Raw genomic sequence first — 23,291 nt, 5'->3', positions numbered from 1 at the left:
GACTCAGGATTATTAACCTCTAGGGTTATTTGCTCCCCACCATCAACGGTGGGGCTATCTTTCCCTGTATAGTTCACTGTCTGGTCAGACCTTCCTGCCAACCTATGCTTTTCAGCTTTCTAGCACTCTCCACAAGGCCTCCTAAGGTTGTTCTTTACCTATGGGATGTTACAAGTCAAATTCAGGCTGACCAGCTATTGTCCCAATTTACAGATACCAAAAATAGCTTAGTTTTAAACAAGTTCTCAAGATGGCACTCAGGATGATAGAATGTGATTCCTTTTGGCTGCTGATCTGACTACAAGAGCATTTGCCATCTTCCCAAAATCTGCAACTCGATTTAAAAGTTTGTAAGAGCTATAAACTGTCCATAGGATAGGTCATCTCTTCATTAGTGCCACCTGCCTTACTTTTTTTTTTTTTTTTTTTTTTAGGTTTTTGTGAGCTTTCTTTAATCACCTCCAATTCCAGTGACTGATAATTTAGCAGACCAAAGGCAAGTATAAAATCAACAATAACAAAAATCCAATTTAATTAACAATGATTATTAATTTTTTTTTAACAAGGTAAACTTAAAATTGTAAGATTTGAGATCTTTAAATTTTAGGGCAATACTCATTTTGACCTTAAAATTTTTTTTAATTAAGACACGGGATATATAAAAGTACCTAAGAAAATGAAACTTCTGCTTTCCGTCTCCTTATCAGGAAGCTGTGCTGCTGCTAAATACTTTTCAGCATGCTCCACCTTTTCCTACAGGCTTTTAACTCATCTATCATTACATGGATTTCCATGGTTCTCTATTGGATAGCATCCATTTCTCCTTATTCTGACTTATTTATAAGGAGACATGTAGGAAGCTTCTAGTTTGTCATGTTACTTCAAAATTCTGCCTATGTCCTTTAAAAAAATGTTGGTAAACAACAAAACAACCATGATGCATCAGATTCAACCACATGCATTTTAAAATGTTCTATGTGATTAGATATAATGTTAATATTTACAACTTGGAAATTACATACTGTATGTAGGATTTAAAAAGGCAGAATCCAAACCCCATTGCTCACAGCAATCCTTCTGCTTATTTGCTTTCTCCTCCCCTCTTCCGTTCCCTCACTTCCCTCCTGCTACTGAGTTGTTCGATTTTGTTTCTAATGAACTAAGTACACTCAGAAGTCTTTCCTTGGGCTCTAGTTTAGAGAGAACAAAGACTAGGAATTTCAAAGTCTTAAATTTTTCTGGATGTTCTAGTCAAATTTAAGAGAACACTGTTTCAACGAATATATATCTATTCTCCCTGCTCCACCACATTCAAGTATAATTATCTTCCTTTAAAGAAAGGTCTCTTTGGTTGGGCTCTCACTAGAAAATGTTACTGTCTCCATTAGCCTATGGAACATGATCTTATCCTCTATCCAACTCTAACCATGCTAATTTCATGGCCTGCACATAGATGACACTCAGTGATAGGTGATATCGAGTTCATGTATTATGCTTCTTGATAATTTAAGTCTCAAAGCAAAGTTCCAAGTTGGTATGTCATCATTTATAGACAAGTAAACCAAAGCTCAGGGTATCATACTGCTAGTAAATTAATTACAAGGAAATCTGAGATTACCAATCTGTGTCTGTTTCCGTATAGCAAGTTATTACTCGGTAACAGAATTCCTCTCCAGTTTGATTCAATACAGGAGCCTTTGGTAATGAATTCTTTTAGAAAGAGATAGTCAAGACAAAGTATCTGGACTTATAGATATATAAACAAGTGAGGATCTTTCACACAGAGAAGTGATATGAAGGTAAGAGACGGAAATAAGCACACTCCTAACAGTCAGGCTACATTGCCATGAATGTGAGAACAAACTAGGTCAGCTTGGACACATTCCATACCACACAGATACAACAATGAATTATTCCCTTAGGGTTTCACAGTAGAAAATTAAAATGACAAGAATAGCCAAGGAACACTTGTGGTACAGACAACAAAAACTCACTTCTCATCCAGGATATATGTCTGAGTGTATGCATAAACCTTTCCATGCATATTTAGAAAGTGATTATTACTCTTACCTGTCCTCTGAAAGAATTAATTCATCTACCATAGGAGGTATTATGATGCCTAGCATAGAGCTGATTAAACGTAATTCTCTAGTCTGGCAGTGACAATCTGAAGAGTCAGAATGAAAACAAAGCTGGAATGAAAGAGGTAAGTAAAACTGACTCATTACCTCCATGACTTACAATGGGCTCTCAACAGGCCTGAAGAAGACATCATCACTGTTTTGAGAAAACACTTATGTGGTGCTGAAATGACTACTAAGTGCTGACTCTGTGTGTTAATCATATACTGATAGGATGCTATTAACCAAGACAGTGACAATGGCAGCAGATTCAGTTTATTGGGGAGGAAGTAGTATGCTTCAGTTTTAACATGAAAAGTATACACATTTGAGTATGAACATTGACTTGAAACAACTTGGGAAAAGGTGATTTACCTGAAATTCTAAGAATAACAAGTTCCTTTAAGGAGAAAATACATTACTTCAACAGTCAGTTGAACCATAGACAACCAAAAAGAAGTACAAATTATATCTGCCAGAAATTATGAGGAGGAATCCCTCCACTGAGGCTCATTCTCTTTTGTCCATCTGACAAACAAAACATTATCATTGAAGAAAATACCCTCTCCAGTTCATTGCTTAGAATTCAAAACAATGATTTTAGGTAAGAATAAAAGGAAAAATAAATCTTACCTGATACTTCTCACAACATATTTGCTTCTCCAAAGTTAATTCATTCTCTCAAAGAAATGTGCTGCCCTCTACCTGATAATAGGCCTTAACCAATTATTGGTTGGTTCTATAGTAACTGGGTATGTGCGTATAATCTGATATATTCTTTAAAGACCTAAATTTAAGAATTAGCCTTTTCATTCCTTGACAAATAAGCAGAGTGGGACATTTAACATAAAATCAATGAAGTACTCAATTTCCTAGTTGCTATCAAAGTGATTATATTTTAAGACAGAAGCTTAGTGTTCATTATTGGAAATGCTTGGGAAGAAAAATATTTTGGATTTTGTGTTTTCTTGGATATTGGAGTCTTTGTATTTTATCATGACACATTCTTGGCATGAGACTTAAGTCTAACCGTGAACTTCACTCCTTTTTGTATACAATTTAAACTCGTATCTTGAATATGTTGTATACTGCATTTTTAGTGAGCCTGTATTTTGACAGTGATCCTGCTTACATGAAATAAGGTATGAACTTTCCACTAGGGGAGTCCGTACTCCACACATGGAACATTTCAGACTTTGTGTGGGAACACTGAGTCTGTACTATAATACTGTGCATTATTTTAATCAAGGTGACCAGAACTGAATTCTTCTGAGTTCTGAACGCAGAGTTCTTCTGCATATATGATAAGAACCAAGGTAACAACACTATTTACAGACTAAGGACATTATTGGCTACATTTCTGAAAAGAAGACGCAAATTCAACATCTAGGGTTCAGTCATGATGGGAAAATTTAAAGCCATCATTTTAAAACATAAATGAACAATATAGTATCAATCTTGAAACACAAACATTAGTAAATTTACTCCACACATGGGTTACAGGCACTAATTTTTACTTTAATATGCAAATTTAATAACTACCCCACAATGACTTCTGCTAAAGCATTCATCAGTAGGCTCTTTGACAAAGTTCAGGTATCACAAATACAGTAAATACAGAGGACTACATTTTATGTATGGTGATCTTTGGCACATTTGTCAGTTGAAAAAATCTCAAAAGGCAATAAAAATTCCTCAATGTGTTACACATTCTTTTAATCCTCACATCAAAACATAAGGCCACAAAAAGGCAAGCTGAAATTTTAGGGTATGTGGAACAGTTTTAATAGAGTTTTACATACAGTACCTTACATAAAGAACAGTGTGTTTTGCAACTTTAAATAATATCTGAATGTACAGTGGCATGTATTCTTATCAAAGATAAATTCAAGTTCACTGTCTATCAGTTCTAAGTGCCTTTATACAGATTTCTAGAACTGATAAACAGAATGAGGCAAAAAATATTCAAGTGTAATGTCATCAAATAGCCTCCTCTTAAGTCTTTCCTTCCCCTTTTTAAAAAAATTTCAAAACCTGTACATACACTTTTAGTTTTTAAAAACAGTCTGTTAAAAGGTAACATTTTATGTTAACCATCAATTTGTATAATCTATAGTAATAAAACTAGATATGTGTGATATAAATATGTTGATTATGTACATATGTATGTTGACTACTTAATCAAGCATACTCACTTATGCATACCTGCACATGTAGCACTGTGGCGTGCACACAACACACACCAGGACTGGCAGACAGTAGGACCTAGGCTCAAAAATCCAGCAAGAGCTGAGTAAGCAACTTAGTTGCCTTTGGTTTCATAAATCTGTCCATTTGTGAACAAAGCTAAAATTTGTGAGTGTATATTTATATTTTAAAATAAAATTTGTCTTCAGAAATGAAGCCTTTCCAGTATTCCACTACTAGCAGTTAAAAAAAAAAAATCCACAGCAACAGATTATTTTGATATTTTTGTCACTCCTCATCCCAGCTGAGGTTTAGTTTTTTTTCAAAAGGCAAACAAACACCAAGTGTATCCAGGATCAAGTGTAGGCTGAAGTCTGGATACCATGACTCCCCTACACAGAGCACACCCAGTATGTGGCGCACAGGTTTGTATGGGTTAATGGCATTGCTTATGGCAGGTGGAAGGATTCCTGCAATATTCAAATCCTCTTTCCAGCAGTATCAACATTTGGCACATTGGGCCCTTCTGCAAGCCACTTTACTTTTAAAGAGCACAATGCCCGCAATAAATTCCAATTATTTGGTGGGTTTCTTAAAATACATTCATAATGAAGTTAGAATTCCACAATTATTTTCCCCAAAGTGAGACTTCCATTGTCAGTTTTCTGATTAAAATACATTCATCACCCAAGAAGTAATTCATGATCCTACAGAAGTTTAAATAATCTAAGTTTCTTTGCAGCTGGATCCAACTGCTAGAAGGCAATTCTTAGAGCAATCTTGTAGAACTCTCCACAACTTCAATTTCCTTACAGTGTGATTTTGGCCAAATGCTGGTTTATAAACATGGGTATCTCTTCTAAAACTATATAAATACATCATAATTCTTTTTATGGTTAGCTTGAGTTTCACGAAAGCAACTACAAGTATCTTGCCAATTCCATTCCATTTCTTTAGTGCAGCTTGCATTATCCTCATTGATTCTTGGCATAGGTTACATTATCATTTGTAGCTTTGTATCATTTGTATCATCTTTAATGTTAGCTTCTTTGATAAACTTATTCTTCATTTTCTTTCCAAGATGCCATATTATTGATGTCACAAATCAGTAAATGACCAAATATTAAGCTTTTTGACTATCCACTTAGGAATAAAAGTGATTCAACTGAAGAAAGACATATTCTTGTCACCAAGTTTTTTCTGTTGTTATACAGAGCAAAGAGTTGCAATTTGTTGTACTTTGCCCACGTCAAGTAAGAGTTGTTTTAAGTGACGTTTAAGTTGGGGCAGTCTTGCAAGGGGATCTGGTGGCTCCAACTCCCCTGTGAAATCAAGCCAGCTTTCCAGAACTAGAAGAAAGGGGGAGGAAAGTTTAAATGGCACTGAGAACAGCCAGAAGTTAATCAATTTGAAGGAGAGAATGAATAGTGACTGAAATAAAGAGTTCACTTCCCTCTCTACAAAAGGTCAATGCACTTAGTCATGCCACCCACAGTAGTTCCAATCCTGGGAACCCTTCATCTGCTCTCTCAGATACCTTTTCCTCTAAAATACTGGGAATTGAACCCAGAACTGTTCCAACACTGAACTACATGCCCAGCCTAATTCTGTACTACCCTACATGTACACACACACACTTCATTCAGAACTTCTTTCCCACAAAGTATATAATATGCATATACACGGATCCACACACTTCATTCCTATGTCTCCTTCACTTTTTTTTTCTGAAACAAAAGATAACAGTTCCTTAGGCCTGCTCAAACTTTCTATTGATTTAGATATTCATTTCATCTTCTCCTTGTGTTCCTGAGCACATGTTTGTATGCAGGAACATGACTGTGTGTGCATGTGATGGTCAGAAGACAAACTGGGTGCTATTTCTTGGACACTATCTGTCATTTGTTGGAGATCATGTCTCTCATTGGCCAGGAATGTTGCCAAGTAGCTAGGCTAGCTGGCTACAAAGTACCAGGAATTAATATGCCTCCACCTCCCACCTCATCATTGCTGGGATTCCAAATGCATACTATCACCGCTGGCTTTTATTTGTATAGCTTCTAGGGACCTGGACTTAGGTGCCCATATTTGCAAAGTAAGTGCTTAACCATTGAGCCATCTCCCCAGGTCACATCTTCTTCATTAACAAAGGAAAGGGGAAGGCTTCTTAGAGTCCTTTTTAGGATTACTACTTTATTGAAATACCCCCCTTCTTTCTGTAATATGTGCAAGTATACCCAAATTCTATATAGAATTCAATTAATCAATTACATGCTCAATTTTCATTCTTTCCTTTAAAAATCTATTAAAAATATGTAATTGTCAAGATATATTTTAATATCTTCAAAAATCTACACAAGACAAACTAACTCTATTTAATCAAATTAAAAACAAATGCAAGATGCTTCTGAAATAGGTATTCACTTCTTCTCTTAAGGGAGAAAAAAAAAGGCAGAAATACAGTTTATATCAACCTTAGTACAGTATAAAATTTACAGAGAAAGGACTAAAGGCTGGAGACAGGTTATGATCTTTGAGATCAGGACAAAATAGTCAAAGCAAAAGAAGCATATGAGAATGAGAATCCAGAAATTTCAATTTATTCAAATATAATAAGGGGGTGTTTCTTCTGCCTACTTTTTAGTTTCTATGTGATCTTTGGAAATTGGTGTGCAAATTTAAGGTTTGCTTGCTTAACTTGTAGAAATTAATTCTACTCAAATATTAATCAAAGTGGAAATAAATATACTGACTTCATAGAAAATATTCTTCAATGAAACTAGCAAACACTTCACAAATATTCTATATCAAACCAGGCATATAGGCATTATTTAATAATCATCCACGTTAAGAATAAAGCAAAACAGACAAGAAATCACTACTAAGGATAATATCCAGTTACCCTGTATTGAGCCTACAACACCCTGCATATGCTAAATACAGTATAAAGAAAGAGAGACCTCAGCAGGCAGGTAGTATATCTGTAGTTTGCATTCTACAACTTAAAGAGCTTCTTCATAACAACACTACACACATGACATTAGCTACACATGAGCTCTTGGCTACATTACCGTCCACTTCTTTTTCTATGAGGTCCATCCTGCTGGTGACTTCATTCTGCACATTTTCTATGTGCGTGAGGAGATTTAGCTGCCACTGAAGATGCGAGTCTCCTGGGCCCTCCGTGCCCTTTTTATCATTATAAACAAACACTTTATTCCCTGAAGCTGGATTCTTCTCCAAAGGACCAGTGGGAAAAGTAGAATGAAACAGAATAAAACAAAACACAGAGAACTGGATGAAATTCTACTTCAAAATGAGAAAGATACAGAAAAATCTATTATCCTACTTAGGTAGGCAAGAGCCAATCTGACTCTGAGAAAGTCTTTGGAGAAAGTTCTTTTTCTTTTTTTTTTTTTTTTTTAATTATTATTAGGTATTTTCCTCGTTTACATTTTCAATGCTATCTCAAAAATCCCCCCTACCCACCCCCCAATCCCCTACCCACCCACTCCCCCTTTTTGGCCCTGGCGTTCCCCTGTACTGGGGCATATAAAGTTTGCAAGTCCAATGGGCCTCTCTTTGCAGTGATGGCCGACTAGGCCATCTTTTGATGCATATGCAGCTAGAGACAAGAGCTCCGGGGTACTGGTTAGTTCATAATGTTGTTCCACCTATAGGGTTGCAGATCCCTTTAGCTCCTTGGGTAATTTCTCTAGCTCCTCCATTGGGGGCCGTGTGATCCATCCAATAGCTGACTGTGATCATCCACTTCTGTGTTTGCTAGGCCCCAGCATAGTCTCACAAGAGACAGCTATATCTGAGTCCTTTCAGCAAAATCTTGCTAGTGTATGCAATGGTGTCATCATTTGGAAGCTGATTATGGGATGGATCCCTGCATATGGCAATCACTAGATGGTCCATCCTTTCGTCACAAAAGACACCGTCAATAAGACAAAAAGGCCACCAACAGATTGGGAAATGATCTTTACCTATCCCAAATCAGATAGGGGACTAATATCCAATATATATAAAGAACTCAAGAAGGTGGACTCCAGAAAATCAAATAACCACATTAAAAAATGGGGCTCAGAGCTGAACAAAGAATTCTCACCTGAGGAATACCGAATGGCTGAGAAGCACCTGAAAAATTGTTCAACATCCTTAATCATCAGGGAAATGCAAATCAAAACAACCCTGAGATTCCACCTCACACCAGTCAGAATGGCTAAGATCAAAAATTCAGGTGACAGCAGATGCTGGCGAGGATGTGGAGAAAGAGGAACTCTCCTCAATTGTTGGTGGGATTGCAAGTTTGTACAACCACTCTGGAAATCAGTCTGGCGGTTCCTCAGAAAATTGGACATAGTACTACCGGAGGATCCCGCAATACCTCTCCTGGGCATATATCCAGAAGATGCCCCAACTGGTAAGCAGGACACATGCTCCACTATGTTCATAGCAGTCTTATTTATAATAGCCAGAAGCTGGAAAGAACCCAGATGCCCCTCAACAGAGGAATGGATACAGAAAATGTGGTACATCTACACAATGGAGTACTACTCAGCTATTAAAAAGAATGAATTTATGAAATTCCTAGGCAAATGGATGGACCTGGAGGGCATCATCCTGAGTGAGGTAACCCAATCACAAAGGAACTCACACAATATGTACTCACTGATAAGTGGATATTAGCCCAGAAACTTAGGATACCCAAGATATAAGATACAATTTGCTAAACGCATGAAATTTAAGAAGAATGAAGACCAAAGTGTGGACACTTTGGCCCTTCTTAGAAATGGGAACAAAACACCCATGGAAGGAGTTACAGAGACAAAATTTGGAGAAAGTTCTTATCCACCATCAAATTCCACCTGGTGTTCTTCAAGAATAACGGCGTCCCTATGTCCCTATGTCCCTCCTCCATGCCTTCTAGAGTGTGATCCAGTAAAATGTGCTAAGTAGATGAAAATTCCATTTCATAATTGGAATGACTAAGTGATTTTCTTTCTCAATTAATTTTAACTGGTGACACAGATGGAGTGAGGGCAAAGCAGTTATTGGAAAAAAATCAAGTTAACTGTCAAAGACCGGTTTAGAAGTTCAGCTAATGGCAAACTGGCCTTTACTGTTGTGGTTACACTGGTGAGATAACAGAATGTAACAATCCTTCAAAAAACTTCAGAATGCAAAAGTTTAAAAACATACTCATACAAAATATGGATTTAGATTTGCCAAAGGTAACTAATTTTATAGAAGAATATTAATTTGTCAAAATAATTTACTATAAGTTTCATAAAATATAAGCTTTCCAAATTCAGTTATGAACTTCTGGCAATGATTACTTGACATTTAAAAAAGCCACAATAGCAAAGAAGTAATTTAAAAGTAGACTTGGGGGGATCTACAACCCTATAGGTGGTACAACAATATGAACTAACGAGACCCCCCGGAGCTCGTGTCTCTAGCTGCATATGTATCAGAAGATGGCCTAGTCGGCCATCAGTGGAAAGAGAGGCCCATTGGTCATACAGACTTTATATGCCTCAGTACAGGGGAACGCCAGGGCCAAGAGGTGGGAGTGGGAGGGAATGGGGGAATTTTGGGATAGGATTGGAAATGTAAATGAAATAAATACCTAATAATAATAATAATAATAATAAAAGTGGACTTTCTAGTGAGAAAGCAGTAAAGCTTGAGGGCCGCTTTCAGTCTCAATGCTCAGCCCAACAAACAGGAGACATGTCTATACAGTTACTGCACAATGCAGTTGATACACTGACACATATGCTTTAGTGTGATGTTCTGTCCAAAACACATTAAAGGAAGACAAATTATGACTCCATATATACCTGAATGATCCCACACAAATTCATTTTCCTTTTGATATACAATTTGGCTCACTGATCTAGAGATATTTAAGTATGTTTAGGAACTGAAAACTTCAAGGTAGCAGTTGAATGTATTATAAAAACTCAATGTTTACATGGATAATGTTTTGTGGTGGAGAAAGGAAAACAAATCTTTAAGCAGGTATTTAGGTATTAGCAAAGCCCAAGGGCTAGGTGTGTTTAATTCCATCAGCTTCTTCTCTTGCTTCAAGGGAACCATTACCTTCTCTGACACTCCCCGATTTTTGTACAGAAGATGGCTTTTATCTGGCACACGGAGCTCCCCATCTTCTTCAAAACTGCTAGCATCATCATCATCTGAGCTTCCAGGGTCTGTGAGAGACTGGCAGTCCTGACTAAAGCTTTGTGGCTTTTGATAGCTGTGCTCGCTTGTTATGTAAGTTTCTTCCATTCTCAGGGCTGGTTCCTTGTGGTTCTGTACACACTCCTTCCCCTCTGAGTTAGCTCTGTCCTGAGGTGTTATTTTTCTCTCTGCTTCAGCTACTGCCTGATCTTGGTCTTTCCTCTTCCCAGAATAAGCCCAGAGATGAAGGTCAGGATGATGTTTATTCCTTAAAACAAAAATGAAGAAATAGCACTTCATGAAAAGAATGGCAACACGCTAAAAATTGTGGTAAATTTGGTAACCATGTGAAGAAGGGGTCAGGATCAAAGACGAAGTTGTCCTTTAAGTTGACTCCACTAGCATTTTGTCCAAAATCTAAGTCCTCTCAGTTTTAATTATACAATAATCAGAAAATCAACAATGAACTGAATTCTGTTGATTATTAGTGACACTGTTTGATATATACATTTCCTTATAGAATTTTTAATTAGAGGTTATAAAACATGTTTACATAAACTATGTATCATACAAGCCATCCCTACTCATGAGAAAAAAATTACAACTGAACACATAAAAAGCAAGTTTATTCCACTGTAGCAATTGTAAATGCCACATGATCTTACAGACTTTTTCTGTACATACAAAATTATTAAAAATAAGAAAATATGGGGCTGGAGAGATGGCTCAGCAGCTCAGAGCATTTCCTGTTCTTACAGAAGACCCAGCTGGTTTGGTTTTCAGCACCACATCAGGTGGTTCACAACTGCCTATAACTACAGTTTCAGGGAACCGACTCTGAGCCCTCTCTGACACACTTGGTGTATATACATACAAGTGGGTGCTCACACATACACATAAAATAAGAACAATTAAATCTTTTTGCTGTTGTTTTTTAAAGAGGGGTATATATATATATTTCTTTTTTACAAGTAGGCTTCACCATACTTTTTTTTTCCTAAACAGCACATGGTGGACATCTTGCCACACCAGTACACACAGATTTTCTTTATTTAGACTTTAATGGCTAAATGATATTGCCAGTCCAGTACATCCCATCAGCTCTCCAATATATGTGTATAACTGCACGTGTTAAAATACTACAGCCAGATCAATTTCCAGATAAAGAACTGCAGAATAGAATATACTTTTATTTTAGTTAGTGTACAATTGGCCTCCAAAGAAGATCCATTGTTTATACCATAACTATGGTCTATGCTCACTTAGGGTGTTCCATTTTAAATAAGAATTAGATCATGTGAAGTGGGGTTTGTAGCACAATACATTCTGCAGTAAGCAAAGCAGGGCTCCACTCCGAATGAAGTACAAGGTTACTCACAAGGTATGACTCCTCCTACCTTCTGGTAGGAGGTTCTCAACCTTGCTAATGCTGTGAAGCTTCAATACAGTTCTTCATGTTGTGGTGACCAAAACCATAAAATTAGTTTTGTTACTACTTCATAACTGTAACTTTGCTATTGTTATGAATTATGTCTGTGTTTTCTGGTGGTCTTATATGAACCCTATGAATGGGTAGTTAGACCCTCAAAGGTTGAGAACCGTTGTCCTACAGGCTCAATGATGGCTGCAAATTAATAATTTCTAAATGAGATTCAAATTAGCTTTCTTCTAGTAATATTCATTTATAATTTCTTAGCTTAAAACCTTTTGTCTTTTAAACTTCAAGCAATTTAATATCTAGAAAATAGTCACTTAAAATTCTCAATAGTAGAAGGCATACTAGAAAGAAACCTAGTTCTTTGGCTCCACAGTCTAGGGAAATGAATCCTGCCATGCCGTTTGAAGACAGGTGGCATAACCCTCTGAAAACCTATGCCTATAGCTGGGCCTGGTGACACACACCTGAATCCCAATTCAGGAAGACTTTAAGACCCAAGGTCTACCTTATAATAATGATAGTTTCAGTACACATGCACTGTACCAAAAAGAGCAGGCTCAAATCTAGCCATCAGGCAATGATAGAAAGGCATCTTCTAGGGAAACTAAAATACCTGGATGTCTAAGAAATCATAATTCATTTAGAGATTATGCTTTGGTATAGCTGGAATGGTTGGTCAACATACTAAGGAAGAGGGTATGTCAATAAAATTCCTATTATTCAAGGCCTTTGGTCAGGGGCAAAACAGCATGAAAGAGGCTATTGTTCTGCTTCATTAATATGAATGCTGCTATTAGGTGTAAAGAATGAAGCAAAGGAAGAGTGGAGTCACAGAAATGAAAAGGTACAGAAATTTTCCCATGAAATAAAGCTGTCTGGCTAGGACAAGAGAGTAAGCAGAAGAGCAACTCAAAGGCACACCAGACTTAGGACTCACAGGAAAAGATGAGGCCTCAGAATGCAGATGGGGCAAATCCTGGGAAGAATGAGCAGAACATTTACATTACATTAAAAAAAAAGCTCTCTCCTTTAATCTTTAAGCAACTATGGTCTGGCATTAGAAGAAAATGAGCAAAAGGCCTCAAAACTATCCAGATATGTTACTTAGAAGGACCTAGACTTTCCTTAAGGAAAAACTGTCTCAAGTTATAAAGTGTTATGAGGCACAGCAGCAAAGGTGATCCTGCATCTGCTGCCTCCTCACTCTTTGTGAGTCCATCTTATGGTAGTTAAGAACACACCCTCATAGAATGAATTCCTCTCACACTATTATCAGACATTGAAAGCAGAATCACTTATCAGCTACAGTTAGCTATGTGCACAAAACACTAGCTCTAATTTTTTTTTTTAAATAGTAGGATGTGAACCAGGTATACAGAGCTTGTCATTATCCAAAGGGTTATTCATTCCTTACTCCCCTCACCCCCAAGACAGAATTTCTCTGTGTAGTCCTGTCTGGCTGTCCTGGAATTCACTGTGTAGATTAGGCTGATTTCAAACTCAGAGATCCACCTGCCTCTGCCTCTGTCTCTCGAGTGCTGGGATTAAAGGTGTGTGCTACCACTGTTCAACATTTTTCTTACTGTAGATTTCTTTTAAATATTCTGTCTTCTGAAGTGCTATTGTGGACCTCCAAAAGACTACCTGATAAACTATCATATAATCTGTGAAGACAGTTTTATTTTTAAACTTCCCATTAAATATTTTAAAAAGCTTACCTGCATTTGCTTTTTTTAGTTAGGTTTTGCATTTGTGGTTAACTGATGTTATGCTTTTATTTTTTAGATTTGTATTTGAATTTGTAAGAATGGGTCTGTACAAAGTTTAGAGCTAAGACGAAAGGATGGACCATCCAGAGACTGCCATACCCGGGGGTTCACCCCATAATCAGCCACCAAACGCAGACACTATTGCATATGCCAGCAAGATTTTGCTGAAGGAGGCCTGATATAGCTGTCTCCTGTAAGGCTTTGCCAGTGCCTGGCAAATACAGAGGTGGATGCTCACAGTCATCTATAGGATGGAACACAGGGCCTCCAATGTAGAAGCTAGAGAAAGTACCCAAGGAACTAAAGGGGTCTGCAACCCTATAGGTGGAACAACAATATGAACTAACCAGTACCCCCTGGAGCTCATGTCTCTAGCTGCATATGTATCAGAAGACGGCCTAGTTGGCCATCATTGGGAAGAGAGGACCCTTGGTCTAGCAAACTTTATATGCCCCAGTACAGGGGAAAGCCAGGGCCAAGAAGTAGGAGTGAGTGGGTAGGGGAGCAGGGCTGCAGGGAGGGTATAGGGGACTTTTGGGATAGCAATTGAAATGTAAATGAACAAAATATCCAAGAAAAAAAAAAGAAAGGGGGGGGGAGAATGGGTCTGTAGAGGGCTCACTGGTTAAAAGCACTTGCTGCTCTTGCAGAGGACCTGGGTTCAGTTCTCAACACCCACATGGTGGCTTATAACTGTGATTAGCTCCAGTTCCTAAGAAGTAACCCTCTTCTTGCTTCTGCAGGTACCATGCCCATGTGGTGCACATATATAAACACAGTCAAAATATGATATGCATAAAATAAAAATAATTTTTAAAAAAATGTCCCAGGCAGTCCACTTACTTTAGTATTCCAATCTTAAGCTGTAATCCATGCAGTACTTCAGTTACACCATAGACATCAGCAAGAAGATGATGTGTGGAAACTATTTTTTTGGCATTGAGATGAGAATAATTTTCTTTTAAAAAAGATAACCCATACATTCTTCCATTATTCAACCACTCCTTATCATAACGATATTTTGCACTCCATCTCTGACCTGCAGACGAAGTTGACAATGGAAGTCATAAAGGATTCTACTATCTAGATCCTCGCTCCCATTAATGCTCCTCAGTGAATAAGACAAGCTCTACCACTAAAAGTAGACTCCAAACTCAGATACCATGCTGAGGGAATGGTGAGATGACAGGAGCCCCTCAGCACTTCTGCTTTGTCTGCACATGAGGAGAAGGAATGCCACTGAGGGTAAGGGGCAGGTGACATCTGCCAAGGGAACTCTGATACATGATTTTCAATTGTTATCTACCAGCCACCTTTCTTCTAAGATGACTGGCAGAAAACATAGGTCTTTCTTTCAATTTCTGCTCATAAAAACAAAGCTATAGATGAGCAAGTAGGGATCCTGCCATCATGACAATGATTTCACAAAATTCTACAATATTTTAGAGCTTGATGCTAATACATACTGGATCCTCTTACAATTAGATGCTCCTGTTTTAACTATGAGGAGGATAAATAATTTGAATCAGTCATCTTTCCAGTGTTAACAGATAGAATGTACCCAATATATGCAACTGAATGAAAAGTGAAAAGTCTATATTTGTTATTGAAACATACAATAAATAGCAAATGTCTATAAGTAGAAACAATAAAAAAATTATATTCACATAGCTCTGAATAATTCTCTTGGTTCTTTGCATATATGAGCCAGAGGTTATGGTTCTTTACCACTTACTACTTCAGCTTTTGAGACAGGACCTTTCATGGAATCTGGAAGTCACACTGATGTGACTAGATTGGTGGGCCAGCAAAGCCCAGGGAGACCTTATGTCTCTACTTCCACACTACTGGGATTATAGGCATGCCCAGCTCTTTACATGAATATAGAGATCAAAACACTGGTCCATTTCCTTATCCCTCTCTTGCTTTAATTAACTGATTAATTAATTAATTTTTTTAAAATTTATTTATCTTTAAATGTCTGAGTGCTCTGTTTGCATGCACACCTAGATGCCAGAAGATGGCATCAGGTCTCTTTACAGAGCTACCATGTGGTTGCTGGGAATTGAACTCAGGATTTCTGGAAGAGTAGTCAGTGTTCTTAACTGCTAATTGATCTTACCAGCCCCCTTTCTTGCTTCTTAAAAATTTTTCCTTTATTCTTTCAGTGAGCATGAGACCAGTTCATCTGCCTAGTTATTCTCTGCGTTGATAGCTGAAAATATATTCTACATGCAGAATGTGTTACTTAGCATAGAAATAGGCATGACAAAGCAAGTACAATGGTTTGGGAGTCAAAATAGCTCAGTCTTTCATCTCAGTATACACTCAGTGGTACCTCTTCAGGCACAAATATATGACTTCCCACATCTAAGTGCTTCATCAGGGAAAGAAAAGATATAAGTAAGGCTGTGGAATCCTCTTTACTCTGCAATAAATTGGGTAAACTTTTCAAAACTAATCAGATGGTTAGCAGGCAATGAATATTGGTTCAGCATAAATAATCCTAGCTAGAAATCAATACCCAGAGTAGGCAAAAGCTAGCTTCAGGAGAAAGTCATGAACTCCCTTTCGGTAAGGTAGTCAGGAAGTAAATATATCTACATCAATGTGCTTGTGCAGGTGATTACTATGAAAGTCATGCTGTAACAGGCAAAAAGTCTCTTCAACCCACGTTATGGCAGAGGAGTCTAGCTAACCAAGAAGTGCAGGTGCTCTACACAGTGGCCATACTCTGGAGTCCGCGTCACACAACCCACACGGGGCGGAGGGCCTCACCCGGAGGGTCCCGACAGATGTAGCAGATGTACTGCTCCGGAATGCTGTCCTCCAGGAGCCCCATGCACACACTGTGCTGCCAGCATAGGCACTCTTCACACTGCAGAAAACAGAAGAGACCCATAGTGCTGGCAGAATCGGCACCCACAGACCAGACCAGGACAGGCAAGGCAAGGACTCACATTGTCACTTTTTAACTAGCTGGCCTGCCATCCTGTCCTGCTAATTCAAGTTCTATGTGCCACAAGAAAAAGTCATGTTTAAGATGAATTTCATCACTGAAATGTTCAACTATTTCAAGAACTTCTTTATATCAGATCTATTAAAATATGCTTTAATAAATTATAAAAACACTGAAACAAATCTGTAGAATGTCAATGCAAGGACACTTAAATAGTCATGTGGTAAAGCTCTAAATCCATAGCACCTTTATTTGAGAACACCACTGACAAAGAGAAATAGGTGGTTACTTTTTAAATCTTGTAATCAATATCTCCTAATTTTTCTACATATTGACACAACTGTGGGCTATGCTTCCTTGATTTCTTAGAGACACTTATAAGCAGAGGTTGCTAACCCTTGTAACAAAGTTCTCTTTCTTCTTTGAGAATTCTGGAAATTTGGGTTCGAATTCCACGCCCCAAAGGGTAAATATATATTGCTGAATTATTAACTGTCAGTAAAAAAACATGCTGTAGCCAACTCTACACTGTGGAGGAAGACCCACCTTCAGGGCCTTTGAACATTTCAACACGAAGGCCTCAATCTGTTAACAGATAACCTAAACTGACCAGTGATATTCACAAGCCAAGTGTCTACTTGACTCAACGCAGAGATTTCCTAGCCAGTACTGCTAGAATGGAAAGCAGGGCAATGTGTTAGACACTACCTTTTGAGGGATGGCTAATGAAAAAGAAAAGCTCTCTGGCCCATCTGCTAACACCCACAGTGATCCAGAACTGCAGGGCAGAGGTTGGTTAAGTACCTGGATCATGAAGCCATTCTCCTCATCCAGTTCACAGATACAGCGTACAATCTCATTAAGAGCATCGTCTTCATCCTGAGACTCCTCAAAATTAGTTGAATCAAAGTCTTGGTTGTACTCATCCCCACTCAGAAGCAGGCTCTCTGTGGAAGAGTCATCCAGGAATTCCACATCTGACAAATCTGGAACACATAAAAGTGCACACCATTTCGATTATGTCCTGTATCACAAAGCAGCTATTGGAAGGGAGTATAAGCATTTCAGCAGAGCAAACCCATGCAAACTGAGTACCTGCCTCTAGAACAAAAACAGAACAAAAAACAAACAAACAAAAACATTTAAATGTTTTGTAGTTTCCATACACTGATGAAAGTAATACTGAGTAGCCATCGTTTTTCCTACTAACAGGTCATGGCTAAGGCTAATACCAACAATGAACATTAGTTTCTACACAGTTTGCAAATGTTTGATTGAATATTCTCAAATATTAGTCCTTTTTGGTCATGAAAGAATGAGTTTCATTATTTGTACTATATACTAATACCCTTTTAGCCAACTACCATTGCACTATACTATATGCCAAGCATTATACTAGGCATTTACACACATCATATGGCATGGTTATTTGCGCGACCAGGTAGTGATCAACTGCTTAGCTGGTCATGGCAGCTCACATCTCTAAACCCAGCATCTGGGGGCTGAAGCCAGATGATCAATTGTTTGAGGTCATCCTGAGCTACACAGCAAGACAATAAATGAATGGCAATAATAATGTAAGAAGAGATTTTAAACTAAAAGGAAGTAGCATGCAATTAACATAAACATACATGGCAGAAAGTCTGATACTGAGGAATCTCAGGTCTTATTTTAACTACAACACAGTCACACATACTTTCACCACTAAGATCAACAGACAGAATTGCCCTCGGGTACTGATAAGTTGTAGTTTTCTCCGTAAATGTGCTTCGTGGAGCCAGAGAACTCCCAGAAGATCTAGTTAGTGGAGAAGAACACCTTTCCAAAAAGTCTAGGGAACTGTCTTCATAGTCCGAATAATCTGAAACATAAGTAACAGAAAGACACATTACTAAAGTCTCAAGAAACAGAGTTATCACAACTCATGAAGACACATAAAGCCATAATACAACCACTTCATCTGTCCCCTGTGACCAGCTAGCTGATAAGTGTATTGACGAGAACAAGCAAAATCAGTAACCCCATATGGTGTAGACACATGGGATTGCCAGGAGCTAACTGATACCAGTACACTCTTATGAAGAAATGGTAAAGGGTCATTTCTACATTTTCCTCCATCATTTTCACAGCCATGTCCGCAGCAAGATAGGGAAGAGAAATTAGCCTATTTCTTTCCATTAAGGTAAGAGGTTCTCCTACTCTTACCTACTTCTCTCTAATATAACTATAGTGAAAATTTAATCAATTAATCTTACACATGCACACATAAGACAAACTTCTGAAGGAAATAAACTGGTGTGTCAAAGGCCTACTGTTCTCAGTCAGCTATAAGTCTTACAGGCACAAGCAAGGAAGGCCCATACAGCTTACTGAGAGAGAGAGATGGGAATAGAGGGAGAGGAGCATAGGTAGGATGGAGGCTCTGGAGCCAAAAGCACATAGCACACTTGGCAAGTTCATGACTGCTGGGGCATAGTATGAGAAATAAATAGGACAGGCGGCCCTGTGAGCACTGGCAACAGGGTACAAGGGGATTTTTGCATTAATTTTTAGGCTTTATTCTAATATAACCAACAGTCATTTATAAGTTTTAAAGGAAAACATGATGAGACATAGGTCCACTTCGTTTTTCCAAGTTCATTCCAGTGGTAGGACAGAACAGGAAGTAGAAGATAGATGAGAAGAAGAGAGGATGAGATGCAGGCCTTAGCTGTGGTATACACACTTATGCCAGCTACTTTAACTAGGAAGGCGACAGCTGAGAGGAAGCTGAGGACAGACATGCAGTAACATAGAGTGGAAGCTGAGAGCAAGGGTGGAAGGCATCAGGACAGTTTTTCTATTTGATGGACCAAGTGCTGAAAGTGAGTCTGTGATAGGGCTAGCAGAAGACGTAAGAGAAGAAGCAGATAGAAAAGACATTTTACTTTAGATGGAGAAAACTACCTAGACACCATCTATCTGTTTCTAGTGCTGGAATTTCAGGATTTCAATAGGGAAGGACATTCCCTTCATTTTAGCAAGGACAGAGGAGGAGATGGACATGTTCAGCAAAGTGCATACATGTGGACAGAAAGCACGTTTTCACCTCCTTTGTCTACTGTCTCAACTGAGCCTGAGTTAAAAGGCATCCACCAAGAGAGGTCAGAGAGTATGTAACAGGTGGGAAAGGATGCTTATAGGAGCACAATCATGTCAGTATGATTGGTTCAGTCCTTCACGTATGTTCATGACCTAGTCTCTGGTTCCTGTAAATGCTTAAGTATCATAGTGAAGGGGAATTCACATTGCAGGTTAAATTAAACTAGTAGGCTGGCCGTAAAGCAGGGAATGTGCTACAGGCTATCTGTGGGCCCAGTGGAATCCTAGGGGGGCTACTTCAAATGAAAAAGGCAAAGGAATCAATCCAGGCAAGAATTGGCTGGCTAATGCTCCCCTGAAAATGAGAAAACTGGAGACAAGACTCTGGCAGCCTCTGAAGCCTGAAAAGGAAGGAGTACAGACTATGGACTATTTGCTGAAGCCTCCAGAAAGAAATCCCAGCTTTAGCTAGAGAACTATTTTAGACTCCTGACCACCAGAATTTGAAGTTGTTTTGCAAACAACTGGTATTTAGTAGGTGTCTATGAGAGCTTACACAATGGTTACCATACAAACTAGAGTACAACTAACCTGAAACCAATTAAAGACTGCCAAGAAGACAGTTTAATGAAGTTCTGTGTGCTAACTCTTAATACTCTCAGAACTAGAGTGAACAGGGTTTGGTGGCTAATGCTATTTTATGAACCAAGGAATCACAGCAGGACACATTAAGTACACAGTTCAAAAATAGCCCAATGTTATGGGCAAAAACAATATCCATACCCATCCTGGTAGGCTGATTCCTTTTCCTTTTTTCAGTACTAAAATAAGCACTAGCTCTATAAATCTACTTATCATTAACTTACATCTCTTGGATACTGAAAGATCCAAACCATGAACATACATTCCACTTACTTATTTAATATTTCTAAACAAGCTTACAATCAGCTATTCACAGTTTAACAGAATCAGCATGTGGGCCACCAAAAGGTTTTTGTTGACTTATGGAGGTAGCGATGTTTCTCCTTTACCTTTATTGGGTTGAATTTTATGAACTGATTTTTCTGATATTCAACCACATTTGCATTCCACCTATGTTCATATCGTTCCCATGAATTGCTAGAATAATTCTGCAGTATTTATGACATTTTGCAATTATATGAGAAATGAGACCCTGTGACCATCCTTCTTCTTTTTATTGACAACAGTTATTTAAATCACATAAGACACAGATGGAATTATATTAGTTTCCTATGGGTGCCACAAAAAAGTACCATAAATCTGATGGCTTGAAACAAAGTAAGTTTATTCCATCAAAGTTCTTTAAGTCAAAAGTTCCAAGCCAGGTATTGACTGGTAGGCTCCCTCTGAGGTTGGAGCAAAGCCTCCTGGCCTCATAAGCATCTGACCTCATTCCTTGCATCCATCTTCATGGCCTCTCATCTCTGAGTCTCAAAATCCTACATTTAGGGGTCTACCCTAAATCCTGATGTCTCTTTCTGGGATTATTTTTAAATCATATCAGGGAATATCTTATTGCCAAATATATTAGTGTTCATGACTATAAGAAGTTAGTACTGAATATATATTTGGGGAATATATATATATATATATTCACATCTTCTGTGAGACATTCCCTATCTTTTATTTTTCGAGGATAGTTTCAGTATGTTGTGGAGGCTGGTTTCGATCTTCTGCACTAAAGTCATGCTCCTGCATCAGCTTCCTAATACACTGGAACTATAGGAAAGGAAGATGAAATAACAGAAAAACAAAAACAAAAACAAAACAAAAACCAAACCAACCAACCAAACAAACAAACAAAAACTCCTTCCTTCAATGTTTAAAAGAAATGAACAGAAAAACTTCTTATATTTCTTTTAAGCTTTGGAGACTATTTACTTTGAACTTAATTTCTAGCAACCGTCTCTTTCCATCTAACTTTTTGGGTTAAAATAAGATTCTAGCAGAGTTTAACTTATTAATCTTATTTATTAATCTTTCATCTTTATTATTTCTGATTCATTCATGCTAATTCAACATTTCTTGTATCTGTGCATGTGCATGCTTGAGTGCAGGTAGCACATGTATGTTCAAATGCATGTGGAAGACAGACTGCACGTTGTTCTTCAGGCAGTGTCCAGATTTTCATTCTTACTTTTTGTCATGGGGTTGCTCACTGGCCTGGAACTTGTTAAGGAGGCTAAGCTATTTGTCTAGTGAGCCCCAAAGATCTACCTGTCTCCACCTTGCTAGCACTTAGATTCTATAAAGTATAAAGTATAAGTAATGCTGTATTTATTTCTAACACCTTACTTATGCTTTATTGTTTTCTAATTTTCAGTTCAGTTGGATGTAGATGGTTCATTTACATTTATATTCTTTCCACTCCTACTTAGGAAATTATACTTTATTCTACTATTCTTTGGTCTTATATAACAAATGTTTTTATTTCATTTTTTTCACAGACAGGGCCTTACACCATAGCCCTCATTGTTTTAGAACTTATTATTAGCCCAGACTGACTTCAAACTTGTGTAAATTCTCCTGCCTCAACCTGCCAAGTTCTGGGACTACAGGTGTGAGCCACCATTCCTGGATTAGAAGTCTGAAAATGCAAACTAAACTTCTTAGGACCTACAAGCAATCATACAAGGAAGTCAAAGTAATGAACTGCAAGTAATTACCTCCCAATATACAAGCTAGTACTATATATTGTAGTTTCTATTACTTTGCTTTCTTATCTCTACAGGCTGTTTTCTAATATCAGTGTTTAGACTGATTACACATTTACAGTGTGTTTATGTTGTCTTCTGCATCTCATGCTTCCTTCTGTCACCATTTTTCTTATGCTTTTAAGCACATGTAGGGTTTCCTTTATTCATTGTTGCCAAATTCTGCTGCTGGTTTTTCTAAAAACCATCTTTTTCTTTTATCCTACAAAGGGAATTTAAAGGACATTACAATTGTGTGTTTATAATCACTCCTTTATTTTGGCTTTGTAGAATTCTCAGTTGCTATAGTGCTTGCACATCAAGCATACAAAATCTAGACATCATAGAGTATATCTGCAAATCCAGCATGGGGAGGAGTGACAAGAAGATCCCAGAGGATATTTGAACCACTACTTTAGGTAAAATGATAAGCTTTGGTTTCAGTTTCAGTAAAGTTCACTGTCTCAAAAAAGAATAACAGAACTGTAGACGAAGACACCAAGTTGACCTCTGCCCTCCACACATGCGTGGACATATGTATACATACATACCACAGAAAGAAAAGAAAAAAAGACCATGTCTCTCTCTCTCTCTCTCTCTCTCTCTCTCTCTCTCCATACATACATACATACACACGCATACACAGTAGGGGGAAATCTCCATCATGTTAAAGGATTTGTGTCATAGTACTTACTTCACCATATGTTGGAGATAAAGTCATTGCAATTTATTTTACAGAGCAGATTTTATGTTTTTGAAATGATAAGACAAAGAAAAGTTACAAGAATGTCTAAATTCTCAACGGCATGCTAATCTTATCATTTTGTG

At 37.9% G+C, this 23,291-nt stretch overlaps 1 protein-coding gene across 35 annotated transcripts in view; it reads right to left on the bottom strand.

The window, feature by feature from the left end:
• Positions 1-410: 410 nt before the first annotated feature.
• Positions 411-23,291, bottom strand: part of Phf20l1 (PHD finger protein 20-like 1) — a 69,544-nt gene continuing 46,663 nt past the window's right edge. For 8 of the 35 annotated variants that reach the window (XM_006520921.4, XM_030248545.1, XM_006520919.4 and 5 more), the window contains 7 exons: positions 18,365-18,529; positions 17,473-17,654; positions 16,488-16,587; positions 14,553-14,748; positions 10,422-10,770; positions 7,379-7,541; positions 2,377-5,656 (listed from right to left, as the gene is read on the bottom strand). In XM_006520921.4, the coding sequence (XP_006520984.1) occupies positions 5,514-5,656; positions 7,379-7,541; positions 10,422-10,770; positions 14,553-14,748; positions 16,488-16,587; positions 17,473-17,654; positions 18,365-18,529 (1,298 nt within the window). In that variant the 3' untranslated portion in view covers positions 2,377-5,513. Of the gene's footprint in view, positions 5,657-7,378; positions 7,542-10,421; positions 10,771-14,552; positions 14,749-16,383; positions 16,588-17,472; positions 17,655-18,364; positions 18,530-23,291 lie in introns of all 35 variants that reach the window. The other 27 variants (XR_003951381.1, XR_003951385.1, XR_003951387.1 and 24 more) reach the window with 9 other exon arrangements.

The sequence above is a fragment of the Mus musculus genome, chromosome 15, assembly GCF_000001635.26.
Source record: "Mus musculus strain C57BL/6J chromosome 15, GRCm38.p6 C57BL/6J".
NCBI classification, from domain to species: Eukaryota; Metazoa; Chordata; class Mammalia; order Rodentia; family Muridae; genus Mus; species Mus musculus.
This window is presented reverse-complemented; position numbering and strand designations above follow the sequence as displayed.